General features: G+C 39.4%; 1 protein-coding gene across 1 annotated transcript in view; it reads right to left on the reverse strand.

Moving 5' to 3' along the window:
• Positions 1 to 15,354, reverse strand: part of RAB32 (RAB32, member RAS oncogene family) — a 17,867-nt gene extending 2,513 nt beyond the window's left edge. Inside the window, exons 1-2 of the mRNA XM_012655568.1 lie at positions 14,935 to 15,354; positions 2,048 to 2,325 (exon numbers count right to left, since the gene is read on the reverse strand). Coding sequence (XP_012511022.1) covers positions 2,048 to 2,325; positions 14,935 to 15,184 — 528 coding nt within the window. The 5' untranslated portion in view covers positions 15,185 to 15,354. The remainder of the gene's footprint in view (positions 1 to 2,047; positions 2,326 to 14,934) is intronic.
• Positions 15,355 to 15,640: the final 286 nt, after the last annotated feature.

Consider the following 15,640-nt stretch of genomic DNA (forward strand, 5'->3'; position numbering starts at 1 on the left):
TTATATCAAATCATTATAAAATTCTCTAACTGCACTTAGAAGCAATTGATTAAGAACAAAAATTCCCATATGGTAGTGTAATTAGTCACAAAGTTTCATATTAGAAATTCATTATTTGCCAGAAAGATGAAATGATAAAACTCATGAATTTAAAATTCTTTTGGCTATGTCTTCCAGAAATTCGGACTACTGGAACTCAAGCAAAAATTAAATTTTAAGTTAGCAGCTGGGTCAGCTCAGAGGTGTGGCTATTAGTGACACTTAGGCAGTAAGTGTCGAGACTTTAGGCCTCGACTATAAAATTTTAATTACTGTTACTCTTTTGAAACACCCCCGCTTCATTACTAAGGAAATTCTGCAGAAGCTGTTTTTGTTGTGTTTGTAGGGAAGCACAGTTCCTACTCGAAACTTTTATTCTTAACCAGTGTTTCCCTTCTCACCTCTACACATAACCCTGTCTATACATATAACAAAACTGATGACTAATACAGTCTCAAGTTACAAGTCATAGGATATGATTATTTATAAATCTTATATCTAGATTCTGGGGGGGAAATCTGGATTTATTACCTGAAAGATTAATTCAAATAAAACCTACAGGGCAATTTTATCTGTAATACAATCCACCAAAATGCTCACATTAACATTTACATTTACTGCGTCGCCCCTCCCTCGCCCAACAAAGCTAGGAAGTAAAGCAAATCACCCAACAGACATGCAGAGCAGACAGAAGGCATGCCTGTCCAGAGCAAGTCCTTCGCAAAAAGAAGCCTTCCCTTCGGTGATTTCCTCCTTTGTGGCATCAGGCTAAGGCTCGCACGGCACCTCTGGGCTTCATCTGTCGTCCATCACCACTTTTTGCCTAAGAGTATACACTATTGCCTCCAGTAGACATTCTTTTTTTCCAATGACTCCATCATCGCACAATATATTTGGAGCTGCTCTTTCGTGCAGTCTCTCATCGTTTTGTTTTCATCATTCCGATCGTCACTGGCATCAAATAATCTTTCACTTTACTAGAAAGTAAGCTTCTAGTAATGCTAAAAGTAATCTGGTAGTAAACTTCCAGAATATGCTAGGTGACTTAACAATGATACAAACATGTATATATACACATACATTTACATATTATGCATATATGTGTGTGTGTGTGTGTGTGTGTGTGTGTGTGTCAGTGGATGTGTGAAAGAAATCCAAAGAGCACATAACAAAGCTGGAAATATGCTAAGATTATGCCAAATTTATGGCCTACTGTTTGTTATCACAGAATTTCTCAAACATTTCATCATTCTTACGTAAGTCTGATTGTTATTTAACCCTCCTATGTGAAAGTTCCAACGCACACAACTCCCTCAATATTTTGTACTTGTAATTTTCACCTTTGCATTCTTGTATATCTATTAATAGGCTAAGATTTCTGAACACCATCTTGGTGGGTTTTTTTTTTCCTTCAAAAAATATTTATCCAGCTTCCCATAATGGATGAAAGAGAAAATTCTCACTCTACTATTCATGAAGAAGGATACCACAAATGTTTACACTTTCCTCTTGTTCAAATTCTTTCATACGGAGTTAACCTAAAACTCCTCAAACATCATCTGCATAAATCTTCTCTCTGACCTTTTCAATGCCTTCACTGATTCTACATGTGACACACATCTTCACAGGGGGCATCTCCCTATATTTCATTAAATCTTCCGTAAAAATAAAAAATGCTTGTGCTTGACAATAACCCCTTCTACTCCAATTGCATGAGAAGCACCTCGGTTAAAAACTCAAACTCACAGAAAATGTCATTTGCTTTTTGCTCGAAATAACCACTCATTTTTATTTTCATGTGAAATCTGCCCTTTTATTCACTTCCCCGTTAGCCAACTTTGAAAGGAGTCTTGCTGCAGATGGAAAGAAGCTATAACATCTATGCTAGGCTTTGCATTTTCTAGGTTTCCAAACACTGCTCACACAAATCCATCTAAATACTTCTTAGTTACAGCTCAGATTTATCAGCTAAACAGCACAGCAGATTGATAAACAAAGCAGATCTCACCTTTGCTGAGGTTTCAAACCATCCAGTGAAGCCATGTTCTTTGCAGAATTGGTCCATCTGGGCAGGACTCTGACCACCATCCCTATTCTGGTCACATTTGTTAGCTAAGAGGACAGCAGGAATAGGTCTTCCATTTGGAAGATGGACTTTACTATCCAGATCACTCTTCCATTTTAAGACAGCCTCAAACGTGGAACCTCTCGATATATCAAAGACTACGAAAGCACCAACAGCTTCCTTGTAGTATACTCGGGTCATGTTACCAAACCGCTCCTGCCCTAGAAGTAAATATAAGAGATTAAAAAACTCATAATTCAGGCAGAATCTGTATTTAGGTATAACCCCTTTGACCATAAGAATGATACTATAAATAAATATCTTCCATTCCACAGCAATATAAACTGATGGGATTGAGGACATCCACAGAGAACCATGATCCTAAAGCAGAAGTGGCTGGTAATTTGGTTTGAGTGCACAATTAACTAGTTTTATGTTCTGTACACGTACAACACATTCTCCATAAACATCAATAGGACAGTATTTCAAGCTACAAGTTCTATTGTTTCCTCCTCCTCTCCCCTTGGCCTAAGAGAAGAGAGGTACTAAAGGAAAAAATAAAGCTGGGACTGGAGGAAGAAGAGACAAGAATAGAAGAAATAAAGCGTGCAGGGAGAAGATAAGTGCAGTGGGAACATGCTAGTCAAAAAGATTAGGACTGGACATGAGATAAAGTAGCTCATGTTCTCCACTCATCTGTCCTTCACATCTCTAGCCTATACCCACTTCTGACTCAACATATAAGCTTGCTCCCCTCTAAGAAGCAGACACATGAAAACTTGCCACTTCAGTACAAAAAGTGGCACAAGTGATTGCATTATTACAAAAAGAATCAATTGCAGAGTTCTTCAAATATCATTGTACTTTTTAAATAATTTAACTTATGTTAAACACTTTGGCGAAAATCTACTGCTTTGTATATTACATAGGACTTTGCAAAGCATTCTCTAACTATCTGCTGTCATACTAATCTTTGACATACATGGGATCCTTCTTTCCATCTGACAGATGACAAAAACAACTGCCAAAGAAACACTAGGCCAAGATTACAGAGGCACTGACTAAAGAAGACAGAACAAGAATCCAGGTCTTCTGATCCCCACGCGCCTATGGAAATACGACGCTAGCCATTCTGAACAATCTTATAGGTGCCATGACTTCTAAAGCTTATAATTTTGGGTTGTCAAATTGCTGACTAGAGTGTGAAGGAAAAATGACTGGCAATCAATGCAATGAGTAGTTGCAATAGAGATGTAGTGGCTTACAAAACCTAAAATATTTGCTGTCAGGCCCTTTATAGAAAAAGTTACTGATTTCTATTCTAGGAAGCTAGGAATATTCTATATCTTCAACTGGAAGTGGTATATAAAAATTCATGAAGATATTTATTAGTGTCTGTGCCTGTAAGTTATGCTACAAGTTCAAAAAAACTGCAAAATGTCAGATAAGCCCTGCATATATGTCAGCTAGGATTATTAAGTGCTCAAAGTTTATTGCTGGATCACCTTTTGCAACACCTTGGATGGAACTGAAGACCATTATCCTAAGTGAAGTATCTAAAGAATGGAAAAACCACCACATGTACTCGCTATTAAATTGGAACTGACTGATGAGCACACATGTGCATATAGGGAAGTAAAGCTCAGTGGAAATCTAGTGGGAGTCGGGGAGAAGATGGGCGAAAATCTATTTAACAGGACAATGAACACTATCTGGGTGACAGGCACACTTTTAACCTTGACTCAAGCACTACAAAAGTGATCCATGTAACCAAAAACATTTTTACCCCTGTAATACTTTGAAATAAAAAAATAAGTTTATTGCATGACAAAAGCTTGAGTCTGCTTTTTAAAGATGGCACCAATTAAACATGGCAAAGCCTTAAACTATTAGCTAATTATGCGCTGTACTTTGAATTGCGAAAACAGATTTGCAGAGGAAAACAAGCTTGATGAAAGCTCAACTGCACTAGGGAATCAAAATACCAAGCACCCAACATTCAGGAAACCCCAGACAAGAAAATTTTTCTACTCAGCATATTTAATGCCAATTGGCCTTAGAGCTCTTGGGGGACCACCTAAGACCCTCCCAGCTCTAACACTGACATTTTAGCTTCCTGTGTTATAACTTTAATGTTATACTGGTTTTCTATATATTCTGCAATCAATGAATCCAGACAGCAATTGGAATCAAATGTAAATGATCCAGCATCAAAACGTCAAGACTTTGCATTTAGGGACACAGCTTATTTTCTAAAAGTGGAGTAAAAGGCACTTCTTATTTGCATGAGTTTATAATCTCTTTTTTAAAAATTCCAAACTAATCCATTAGTGTTTTAGAGATATTCTCCAATTGGTAAAGCAAGTAAAAAAATATAAATTTCTAAAACACATTAAGTTTAATTAGGGAATGGGAAAAGATTAAAATGAATTCATTTAAAATAATACTTTTAACATAAAGTTAAGAGTTACTCTCCAAAAACCTAATCAGATATAACCTAGATTTAACTGTATTTTTTTCAAAGTTTTATAATGCATAGATATACTAAGCTCTTCCAGTTGTTAAACTTGACTTTCTATTGCTACCCTAGTAAGAGTTGTCCCGTATCTTTGTTATGATTTCTCCCTGAGTAATGTTAGCTACTCCTTTACTATTTTCTAAAGCAAAGAACTCCAGAAGAAAACATTACTAGCATTTATGAATATACTATTCTCCTGCACCTCTAAATGCATGGAGGATTACACTTCTCTGCCCCTCCAAGGAGAAGCCATGAGACTAGTCTTGGCCAATGAAATGTGAACAGAAATGTTGCTTCTAAGCAAAATCACGTAGCTGCCAGTGTCTTTGTCCTGCCGCAGCAAAGTTGAACCCTGACTTTGAGACGACAGTTTCATGAGATGGTAAACTCTGCTAGCCCAGGTCTTCAGATGACTCCAATAAGAAACCACCCGCACACCCACTGCCACGACCCTAACTCCCACACTCCACTATCAACATCTAGCAAAAGTGAGACATAATTATTTTAAGCCACTAAGATTTTTAATGTTGTTTGGCACCCCAGCATAACCTAGCCTATTCTGACTGGTACAACTCCCAAATTTCTTTCTAGCTTTTCTTTTCTTTTCTTATTTCCTTTTAAAACTCTAGATTTGATCTCTACTAAAAAATGTATTAGGTTCCTTTTATGTAATATATCAGGTACTTGCTAGGCACTGGTGAAAATAATGAACCAACGAATATGATTTCCTCTCCTAAGGAGCTCATGGTCTATTTGAGGAAATGGGCCAACTGACACCACAAGTATGAGATGTAATCGGAGATAGCCAGAGTATATCATGGTACCAAACAAGGGGACACCACTCATTGAGGTATGTAAGCATAAGCAAATCTCACTAGTCTTTTTTCAAGGTATACTATCAAGAGACGCTATTCAAATGCTTATTCATGGTGAAACTATAGTATCTTCAGAAGTTATCTTTATTCCCATACGTTCAACATTCATGTTGGATGCAGCAGTGCGCATAGCACGTGTGCAGGGAGCCTGGCCAGAGGCTGCGCTCACCATCAATAATTAAACGGCTTCATGTTTAACTTCTAGATGCCAATTTCCCAACTTTGCTCTGAGTCATCCCCCTCAGAATTATACATTCTATTACTTCCCCTTTCACAACACACCAGGAGTCAGCTCTTCATAGTTTTAAAAAAGGACTAAGGATCAAAGAAATTGGAAAGGCTTTGACATTGAAACTTTAACTGTATCAAAATCTATAGAATATTTTAGTTTTTTAAAGACAAAATATATAAATAAGATTCTTTGTGATGCAGCCAATCAGATATTTTAAGTTCAGTCTGTAAAGTCTTTATTATTCTGCGATTCTACTTTCCACAAATACATAAATGAAATGCAGGCAAAAAATGCCGTGCTGAATGTTCTGGGTTGTGTCTCATGACAGGAGAAGGCTCGTTAGAGAAGGAAGTCTGTAGTTATTAAATACAAAAACAAGCTGTGTAAGTTTTGCTTCACGGGGGAGGGTGTATGCAGAGTTAAAGCTTGCATCAGTATAGAAATTCATCAAAACCTGGGAGATCGTCCTCTTAATAGGTTTGTAGGCCAGTTCAGACTAGTTCAGGGAAAACTCTAGGCAATACTGACTTCTTTGACCAGTACTGTAATAGTCATTACTTATCATAACCAAGAGGCACCCAAAATCATCTAGTCCATTCTCTTATTTTATAGATGAGAAAATAAAGTCCCAAGGAAATGAAATTACTTAAACTTCCTAGGTTGACTTGCTTTCTAATGTGCTATCTAATCTGTTAGGCGAGTACTTGCTGGAGTATACAGTTCCTCATGTGTCCCTGTGTTTCCAAATAAATCCTTAGCAGTACCAATAGCCTAAGAGTGACTTTTCCTAAGGATAGCACAGTCCTGTTACAAAAGTTGTACCGCCTTCTCTGTGTCACCTAGTGCTTTACCATAGGAGCCAAGGGAAGATCGCCTACTGCTGAGTGCATCAGTCATCCTGACACTAGAGGCAGCCTTTGTCATCCACATTGCTGCTGGCATATCATTGGCATAGTCCAAATGACTACAAAAATGTTTTATCCTTTAAACCTGTGGTCCCCAACCCCTCAGGCTGCGGCCGGTATCCATCAGTGGCCTGTTAGGAACCGGGACACACATCACAGCCTGAGCTCCGCCTCCCCCCAGCTTTCCCCTCACCCCCTCACCCCCCGCTCCCCAGTCCCCTACCAGAAGAATTAATTGTCTTCCATGAAACTAGTCCCTAGTGCCAAAAAGGTTGGGGACCACTGCTTTAAACAATGTGTTACTTACTTCTCTAGAAAAAGGAACCTTTATTATAATTTGATATCTTGGCAATTAGAAAGGAGAAAAAGAAAACAGTGCTAGTCATATAGGCTAAAGATATTGAAAAGATTCACACAATCTCTTACATACTCAAATGAATGGACCTTAAAGTATGTACACATGTTGACAAAAGATTAAAATGCTTATTTAACATTTGCGTGTACCCAACAAATACCTATTGCCATTAAGTTAAAGAAAAAAACACAAAATAGCTTGTCTTATATCTTTATATCTAATGAAAGTTTTCAAAAAGACAGTATTTCTCTCCAGATTTGAAAAGGGAAGTACTAAATTCTGAACTGCTACCAGGAGCACAATCCAAGCACGCTTTCTCTTGTGACTTTCATCATTGGTTTTGCTTAGTTTTTTAATGTTTGTATCCATATTTTATAAGTATGCCATTTGATAAGTAGTCTAAATGTCTCTTTTAATGATAGTTAAAATTCAAAATATAAATTTCACAACTGAAAAGAAATCAAAACAATAGGAAAAAACGGTGCTTGGTTTTCCAAGTACAAATGCTTACCTTTTTCCCATTCACTGAGAATCACCAAGCTACATATTCTTACTCAAGGTGATTTGGTGATTTAGTTTCTGGTCAGTACATGTAAAGTCTTTTAAAGAAAAATTCTTAAATATCATTGTGCAATTCAGAGATTAAATACTTCTAGCAAGCTAAGGCTCATCATTAGTCCTAAGATGATAAATTTTTATCCATTAAAATTTTGATACAGGCTTGATACAGGTAATAATGTAATATCATGATGAATCCTAGATTTTATATACAAGAGGATACAATATGTAGGCACATAGGCTTTGCTATTTTTAGGGTATCAAGTCAATGAGTCATTATTATACTTTATCAAGCCATTCTAAACTTGTCTGAGCATATAGGCACTGTTAGAAGTAAAACAATTTATTACATTAAATAACTACCATAACACTAACCATAAAGCAGTTTAACTAAAAACAGACTGTATTACTAGCTGCCTACTCCCACTCCTCCACCCACTAGCTTGTACAATTTTACACAAAACGAGTGGCTGTATTAACCTCAGATAAAACTATATGGCATCAAAGCAGTACCATCTGAGTTTGAATTTGATATACACTGAATTTCAGTTTAATACTACACTGTTTAAAAGATAAAACGAGTCACATGATTTTACACAATTCTATTAATTTGTGTAGTTTTCCTTTCTGTTATATGTAAGATGAGAGGCAGACAGTAAATCACAGCAGTTAAACCTTTGCAGTCAGAAATATCAGGATCCATGCTGGAACTCTGCAAGCTATATGTATACAGATCTCAGGCAAATCCATTAACCTTTCTGAGACTCAGTTTACTTATTTTTAAATTGGGAATAAGTCCATTTCTCCAGATTATTAAGTACAAATGAGAATGAAAGTAAAGAGAATGAAAGTGACTAGAAAATAGCTTTTAACAAATGTCAAGTGTAGGAGGGTCAATGACCAAAAGTTTCCAACTCCAAGATTCTATGCTTATATCCGGAAATGTGCTTCAACTTAGAGTAATACATATTCTAGGTAAAGATATGCAAAGTTTCTATTTAAATCACATACAAAGCATCATGTTTGCTCATTCACCACTTTTTGAGATTGAGATTAAATAAACCCGTTTGTCAAGTGAAAGGGTAACAAAACTGAATGAAGAAAAACGAGGAAAATGCCTAAAAGGAAAATAAACAAACTGCTTTTGAGATGGTAGCAACAGTATCACCAAGCAGTAATTTTTTCAAAATTACCTTTTCCCAGGTACATGCCAATTCAGACTGGATTTTACTCCTTTTTCTAATTTGAAACAGCTGGACTTTTGTGGCATTGTGGTTAATGCCTAACATCTGCCTTATTCAACTATTTACATCTTCTGTTTTGACTATAAAAGGAACAGCTAACTTTAATTAATTTAAATTAGGAAATCAAATAAAAATATCTTATTGATTTTTGTCCAAAGTTGAAAGTCTTAAAAGTGTGAGATATTGGGCTTTTCCCTTTTCAACAATGTATCCAACAAGAGAGAAAAAATATACTGTCTCTGTCTTGTACATTACTCTTGTATCCATACACTACACTGAAGGAGAGGTTCCTGAAATAGCCACACAGATGAGGAGATGATGCCCCCTCTGGAAAGGCTGTGAAATTGAGAAAGAAACTTAAGGGTCATGGAAGGTTTGAGAGAGTGGGGACAGTGGAAGGTGTGTCTGGCTAAGTGGAGAACTCTTGGAGTGTAGGGAGAAGATGAGTGTGTTGGTAGGGTGTTGCAAAGCTGAGTACAGAACGATTCTCAATTTTAGTATAAATCAGAATCGCCGCCTACGGTGCTTGATAGATTCCATATTTCCAAGCCCTTCCTCTAGGAATTCTGATTTGGTATAGGTATGGAGGATTGCTAGTTGTCTATCCCAACATTCCTTTACAGAATTTTATTTGGGAAGACAATGCGCCCAGATTAAGATAGAAGCCCTAGAATTTCTAGCTGCTCTTGTAGCTAGGCATGTCTATTTGATTGGATCACAGAGACAAAAAATATAGCGTAGGAATAGCTGAGTGGTGAAATGCCAGCCTAAGTCCATGAAGACTTTTTGGTGCAGCTCACCAGTCTTGGACTGCCCAATTGTGGGCTTAATACGTGAGACAATTAACTTCCTCCTTGATAAACCATGATGTATGTCAGATGATGCCAAATCTACTGATTCTATTGATGTTAAAGAATTTGCATTTAAAGAACCTCAGGTGATTCTGATGGAGGTTCCAAATAATCTCCCTAAAAAAACCTTGACATATTTAGCTTAATATCAAGAAGCAATCAAAAACCCCTGCATAAGATCCTTACGGAAAATATCTGGATAAAAGTGAGTGAAAGAGAAGAGAGTTGAGGTTGTCTGTTAGCTAGAAAGACTCTGTTAGATCATTAAATGAAACTCTTGCCATCCATTTATTTTCAAGTGGTTCTAACTCTCTCTAAAGAACAATGAAGGAACTACATGTTTCTAGCCTACTCAATCACAAAAAGTACAAATATCTTTTGAAAATGTAATTGAATAGAATTCTAAAGCAACTTTTCCTTGATCTTTTGTCTCACCCTCCAGAAGTCTCCTCCCAGTTATATGTATGCTTTTCACCATCCAAGAGAAGATCTCTACAGCCATAAGACACCTTAAACTTGTATACTCGGCCCACTCTCTATTACTTAAGTGTTGATTAAGTGTGAAATCCTCACTATTTTAAGGATATGCTATTCCTGGGCTATAAATCTGAAACCTTCATATTTTCCTTCTATGGAAGAGTACTTTCTATTATGTTTCAACCTATTTTAGGGAGTGCCTAGGAATATGTATTAATCATGTCTTTTATTTTCTGTAATTCATGATTCTTTGACATCCTGTGGCCTTGCAGGCCTGGGGGAGAACTGCCCCTCCCAGGGTTATCTCATTTCTAGAGAAAGCCAAGGACCTGCCTTGGAGTGCACCTTTGTTATGCAAACCAACCAATCAGGAGTCCATATCTTCCCATTTGCCTCCTGGCATTAGGCTCCTGCAGTCTGGGATACTATCCCCCTACCCCTAATCACCCCAGGGCCAGGACCAGACAATTAGAGACCAACCCTATAGCCCAGAGCCCATGGAAATTATTAAAACTAGCCAATCCTAAATTTGCTTAGCTTGCCTACTCTACTTCACCGATTCTTTCCTGTAAAAACCACAATAAAGGCTCTAGTCCATGAATTCCTCTTGCTCCTGTCTCATGACCAACCCCGATGCTTTTCCCTGTGGCATGGTGGGGTGTGGCGTGCTCCCACTCTTGGGAACGGTGAGTAACAAAACTCTTTCAATGGCAGTCATCTCCCGACCTGTTGGCCTCATCATAGCCTGAATAAAAACACAATTCTGGGTACATTTTCAAATGGTGTGAGAATCACTGAAAATTCTGTATTGAAAGCTTAAGAAAATTGCAAGGTCAGGATAACATATATTAATACATGACTCATTTAGGGATAACCAGAACATTTGAAAATTTAGAAAATAATTTGTGCTACTCTTTTGAAACTAGTAAGTCAAAAACTAGCTATATTAAAAGCTTACTGTTTTCCTATCTCAGAGTCATGAAAGCTGTCTCCATACAGTGCCGTTGGTTATCTGTGTTTTCTTGGTCAAGTTACTACACCTCTCTGCATTTAGACTATAGGATCTCTAAAAGCCTGTAATTCATTCAATCCAAAAGGTAGAATCGTTAGGCAAATAGCTGGGAGCAAAGGCAAGTTTTAGAACTTCCTATCAGTGCTGGACTATCTCTACCATCCTAACCTGAGCAACTTTCAGCTTATGTGGGCTAATTAAGGCAACCAAGGATGGTAACATATCAAAAGGGAAAGACGATAGGCATATCATTATCAGAGGAATTCCCACATGCAGGAATACAAATACATTGTTACACTGACCAAAAGGCTGCCTGAACAATTGCGAATGCACAGCCTAGACTATGCAACCAAGGGAGACTCAGGACCCAGGAACCGTGAAAGATTTAAAGATGTAAAATGGGACAGTAGGCTTTGCTAGTGATTCAGCACAGCAATTGAGCTTGAATAAGGCTGAGGATGGCAAGCCCGTACAAGTCAGCTTACCCATAGAAACGCCTTCTACATGAGTTCGTATGTAATTAGCCACCAATAAACATGGGGAAACTTACTTTAGTATTCTGTGTTTAAGACAGAGACTACAAATAACTACACAGACTGATTCCTCAAAGCATTGCTTCTTCATATTTAGAAGATACTTAAATATTACTAATCCCTGACTAATAGATACTTTTAAGGTCAGGAAAGTGTCAGAGGTAATATTCCAGATTCTTGCTGCTGAAGGGTTATAGGAGAGTTATGAAACAAAGGCAAGGGAAGATTACTAGTTTAATAATTGGCAAAATACAAGATGGAACAAAGAAGTTAGGATCTACATTCTACTTTAGGATGGGAATCAAAACAATGGAAAATCAATTTAGGTGTAGCTTATATAATTTATAATATCTTCCAAGAATGCATTTTATGCTTAGCTAAATATTATTTACATGAATTTCAGAGTAGACTGTTCCAATTTGTCTGTTGGCCTGAAGGACTTGTTACTTATTCAGATTTTTACAAAGAAATTTTAATCCTGAAAGGCAAATCACTTCAGTCAATACATAAAGACCAAAGTATATTAGAATTAAATGGACAACTTTTTTTTTTCAAGATTTGACCTAGACCAGTCATTCATCTTGCCTGGAAAAGTCTACAGTTGCTAATAAGCAATAAGCTTACTATTAATAGTAAGCTAAATACTACTTTATCTATACTAAGCATTAAAAGGAAGATTGGAGACATCTCTTGCTATATCTTAATTTACTGTGCATTTTTTAAGATCTCTTCAAAATTGTATCAAAGACTTCAATATTTTAGTCTATTTCAGTTATGTTTTGAGCACCACTCTCAAAGCAGGTATGAATTAAGAGACTACAATTGTCTTACAGAAACATTGCATTAAACTCCATCTGTATTTTAAAGCAAGATTCCTTCAATGACATAAGAAAAGATTCATTAAGGCCTATACCTGAGAATCACATGGTTCTTAACTTAAAGAGTTTAGCTAAATCTGCTTGGCTACATTTACAGAAAACATTCAACATTTCTAACCTGTCACACTTGACAAAACCTTCTAAGGATAAAGATTGTTGACATAATTTCTTCACTGCCTTGCCCACCACTAAAGAGGAAAAAAAATAAAATAAAATCTAACTAGTAACAATATCATCACACCTTAAGTTAGTCATAGCAAGTGGCCGGCTCCACCTACTGTTTTGCAATCAAGGAATATTTCTGTTCTTTGAGAATTAAATACAATCCAACTTTGTTACTACATAAGGCAAATATGTTTAGCCATGGGGGAAATTTTTGGAGCAGCCTTCAGTTTGCCTTCACTACATCATTACTACTTAATTCAAATGGTATGAACCAGGATTCACTAGTAGCTCAAATGTTCAAACCAAACATAATGATGTAGCTCCCCATACCTCAGGCTAAAACTAGGCTATTTTTGTCTCTCAATTTCTTTATATTAAGATTCCATCTCTGAAAAATCTTACTTATAAGGTGAGCCTAATAATTTCTAATTACTTCATAAGTTTACCTCTTACTTTAATTGCTGGCATGTACTTGCTGAATGGTACAACAGTACCTACTACAGTATCTGACATCCAGAAATCCCTTTTGGAGATCTTAAAATTCTGCTTTCCTTCCCGGCAAAGCTCAAGCTTTGGTTAGTGAAAAGTGCAAAGATATCCCACCTAGGCGGATGTATACCAGATTCTGATAAAGATTGGATATGTCCCCTTCCTGCCTATCGAGGCCTGTTAAAGAAGGATGAAAAAAGAAGAGGTGATACCCAGGAAGAAAACTTACTCCTGCTCTTGTTTTGTCAAGTCTCTAAATATAAGCATTTTACTTCGAAGCTTAAAGACACAACTGTTCCATAAAAATCTAGTTATTCACAGTTATCCACCTGCAGTGGGACACAATTGTAATTTTATAGCTAAATACTAGAATAGTTTACATAAAGAATAATGCAAAGTCAACCACCCTTGTAAGCAGGGATTTAAAATCACCTTTGTGGAAATCCTCAACTACACTGAAGATTCTTGAAAGTTGACTGTCACACGGTAAAGCAAACTTTAGAATCCACGTCCTTGTCAAGAAGCAGTAATACTGTTCCTTAGTGTTCTGTGCAACAGCAGGAAGTGTTTCGAAAAAAGCCTCTGGCTTCGAAAGATGACTTTTCAAACGAACTTTTGGTTTTTTGGTAACCAAAAAAAAAAAAAAAAATCGAGCCCAAGGCTGATTACCCTCTTTCTCTGAAGCATTGATGTGCATAAATTTATTCTCATATCTGAGGTAGAGAAATCTGCTCTTAGATGAATGAGTTATAGATTACAATTCTTCAGTACTCTGTCTTGTAACAAGACATAAATGAAAAGAGCACTGCTTTGCAGATAGTAGATGTGTGCCCCACCCTCCCAGACTCTGCTATCAGCCAGGTATATATGGGCTTCAGTGTAGGATCTGTAGGATGAAAGGTGACCCAAGGTACTCTCCAACCCTAAACCAGCTCCCACTGGATGCTCTACTGCAGACTCAGTTTCTTAACACGTGCAATGATTGAACAAGGTAACTTTTGGTACCATTTCCATAATTAACCTTTCCAAAAGTTAGCATCTTTTTAAATGCCCACATCCCACCCACCACACCAGCCAGAGTTCAAATGCTCATAAATTAGAGCAAGAAGTGTACCCCCTCAAAGAGATCAATTCTTCCGTTCCAAAATGACAAATGAAAGCAGCAGATGCGAGAGAAACAATGTATTTGGGGCGGGGCGAGCGGGCCAAGGATAGGGCTAGGTGTTAGCTTAGGGAGTGAGGCACGAAAGAGTTTCAGAAAAGCTTCCCCAAATCTTCACCCGGTGACCTGGCTTCACAATGAGAGCAAGTATTTGTGGAATGGAGTTTCCCTCACAAAGGCAGGTCTCAGAGTCAATCCCAGTGATGAAAAATGATCTGAAAAGGAACCTGGCTTTTGCTTTTGGTTGTGTCACTAACCAGGAATGCAACTTTGGGGAAGTCATCCAGTCACTCCGAACTTCAGTTAAGGCTAAATGAGAGCAGCCGCCCCAAGTCTCACCGTTATATCATATACTTGTCACTATTCAGAGTTCAAAGTCCTGGAAAGGCCCGGTGGCTTCCTCACCTCCTGTCAGGAGAAAGCGAGCATCCATCCGCACCTCGCCATTTGATTTGGCCTCTCTCTCCTAAACGTACACAGGCAGGCAGTTCAGCCAGAGGAGGGAAAGAAGGAAGGAGGCAGAGAGGAGCCAGCGGCCCGGGCTCTCAAGGTGGGAAAGTTGGTGGCCGCGCTTACCCGCGATGTCCCACAGCTGCAGGCGCACCAGCGTCCTGCTATCCCAGTTGAGGACCTTGAGGGCGAAGTCCACCCCGATGGTGGCCCGGTAGTGCTGCGAGAACAGCTGGTGGACATAGCGCTTGATGATGCTGGTCTTGCCCACGCCCAGCTCGCCAATGACCAGCACCTTGAAGAGGTGCTCGCGGGTCTCGGGGGCGGCGACGGCGGCCGCCCCCCTGCCCGGGTCCCCGGCTCCCCCGCCGGCCATGGGCGCCGCGGCTCCGGGACGCGCTCGGGCTCCGCGCCGGCCCCCGACCCGCCGCGCGCTCCCCGCGGCGCCTCCGGCGGCTGCAGAAACTCCCCGGAGGCCGGCCCGGCCTCCTCCGCGCCCGCCGACGCCGCCTGACGGGTCACAGGATCCGGAACCCGCAGGCGCTGACGGCCGGGCCGGGGCGGGGCCGGAGGCAGGGCCGGGGTCAGCCGGGGAGGACCCGCGAGAGGCCGCTCTGGTCGCCGCCTGGGTCGGCCAGGCCCGGCCAGGCCGCCGGCACTTCCTCTCCCTGGCGTCCCCTGCCGGCCGACGCGGCGCGAAGGGAGGCCCGGCCGCCCCCTGGCGGGCCCCAGAGGATCCGGGCGGCCTGAAGAGGCCTGAGGGCCCTGAGCCGGCGCGGCCCGGGATTGGGGGTGCTCGGCCTCGGCCCGCCCTGGCCTGTAAACTGCTGGC

Source organism: Propithecus coquereli, unplaced genomic scaffold, assembly GCF_000956105.1.
Source record: "Propithecus coquereli isolate 6110/MARCELLA unplaced genomic scaffold, Pcoq_1.0 Scaffold48, whole genome shotgun sequence".
In the NCBI taxonomy this organism is placed as follows: Eukaryota; Metazoa; Chordata; class Mammalia; order Primates; family Indriidae; genus Propithecus; species Propithecus coquereli.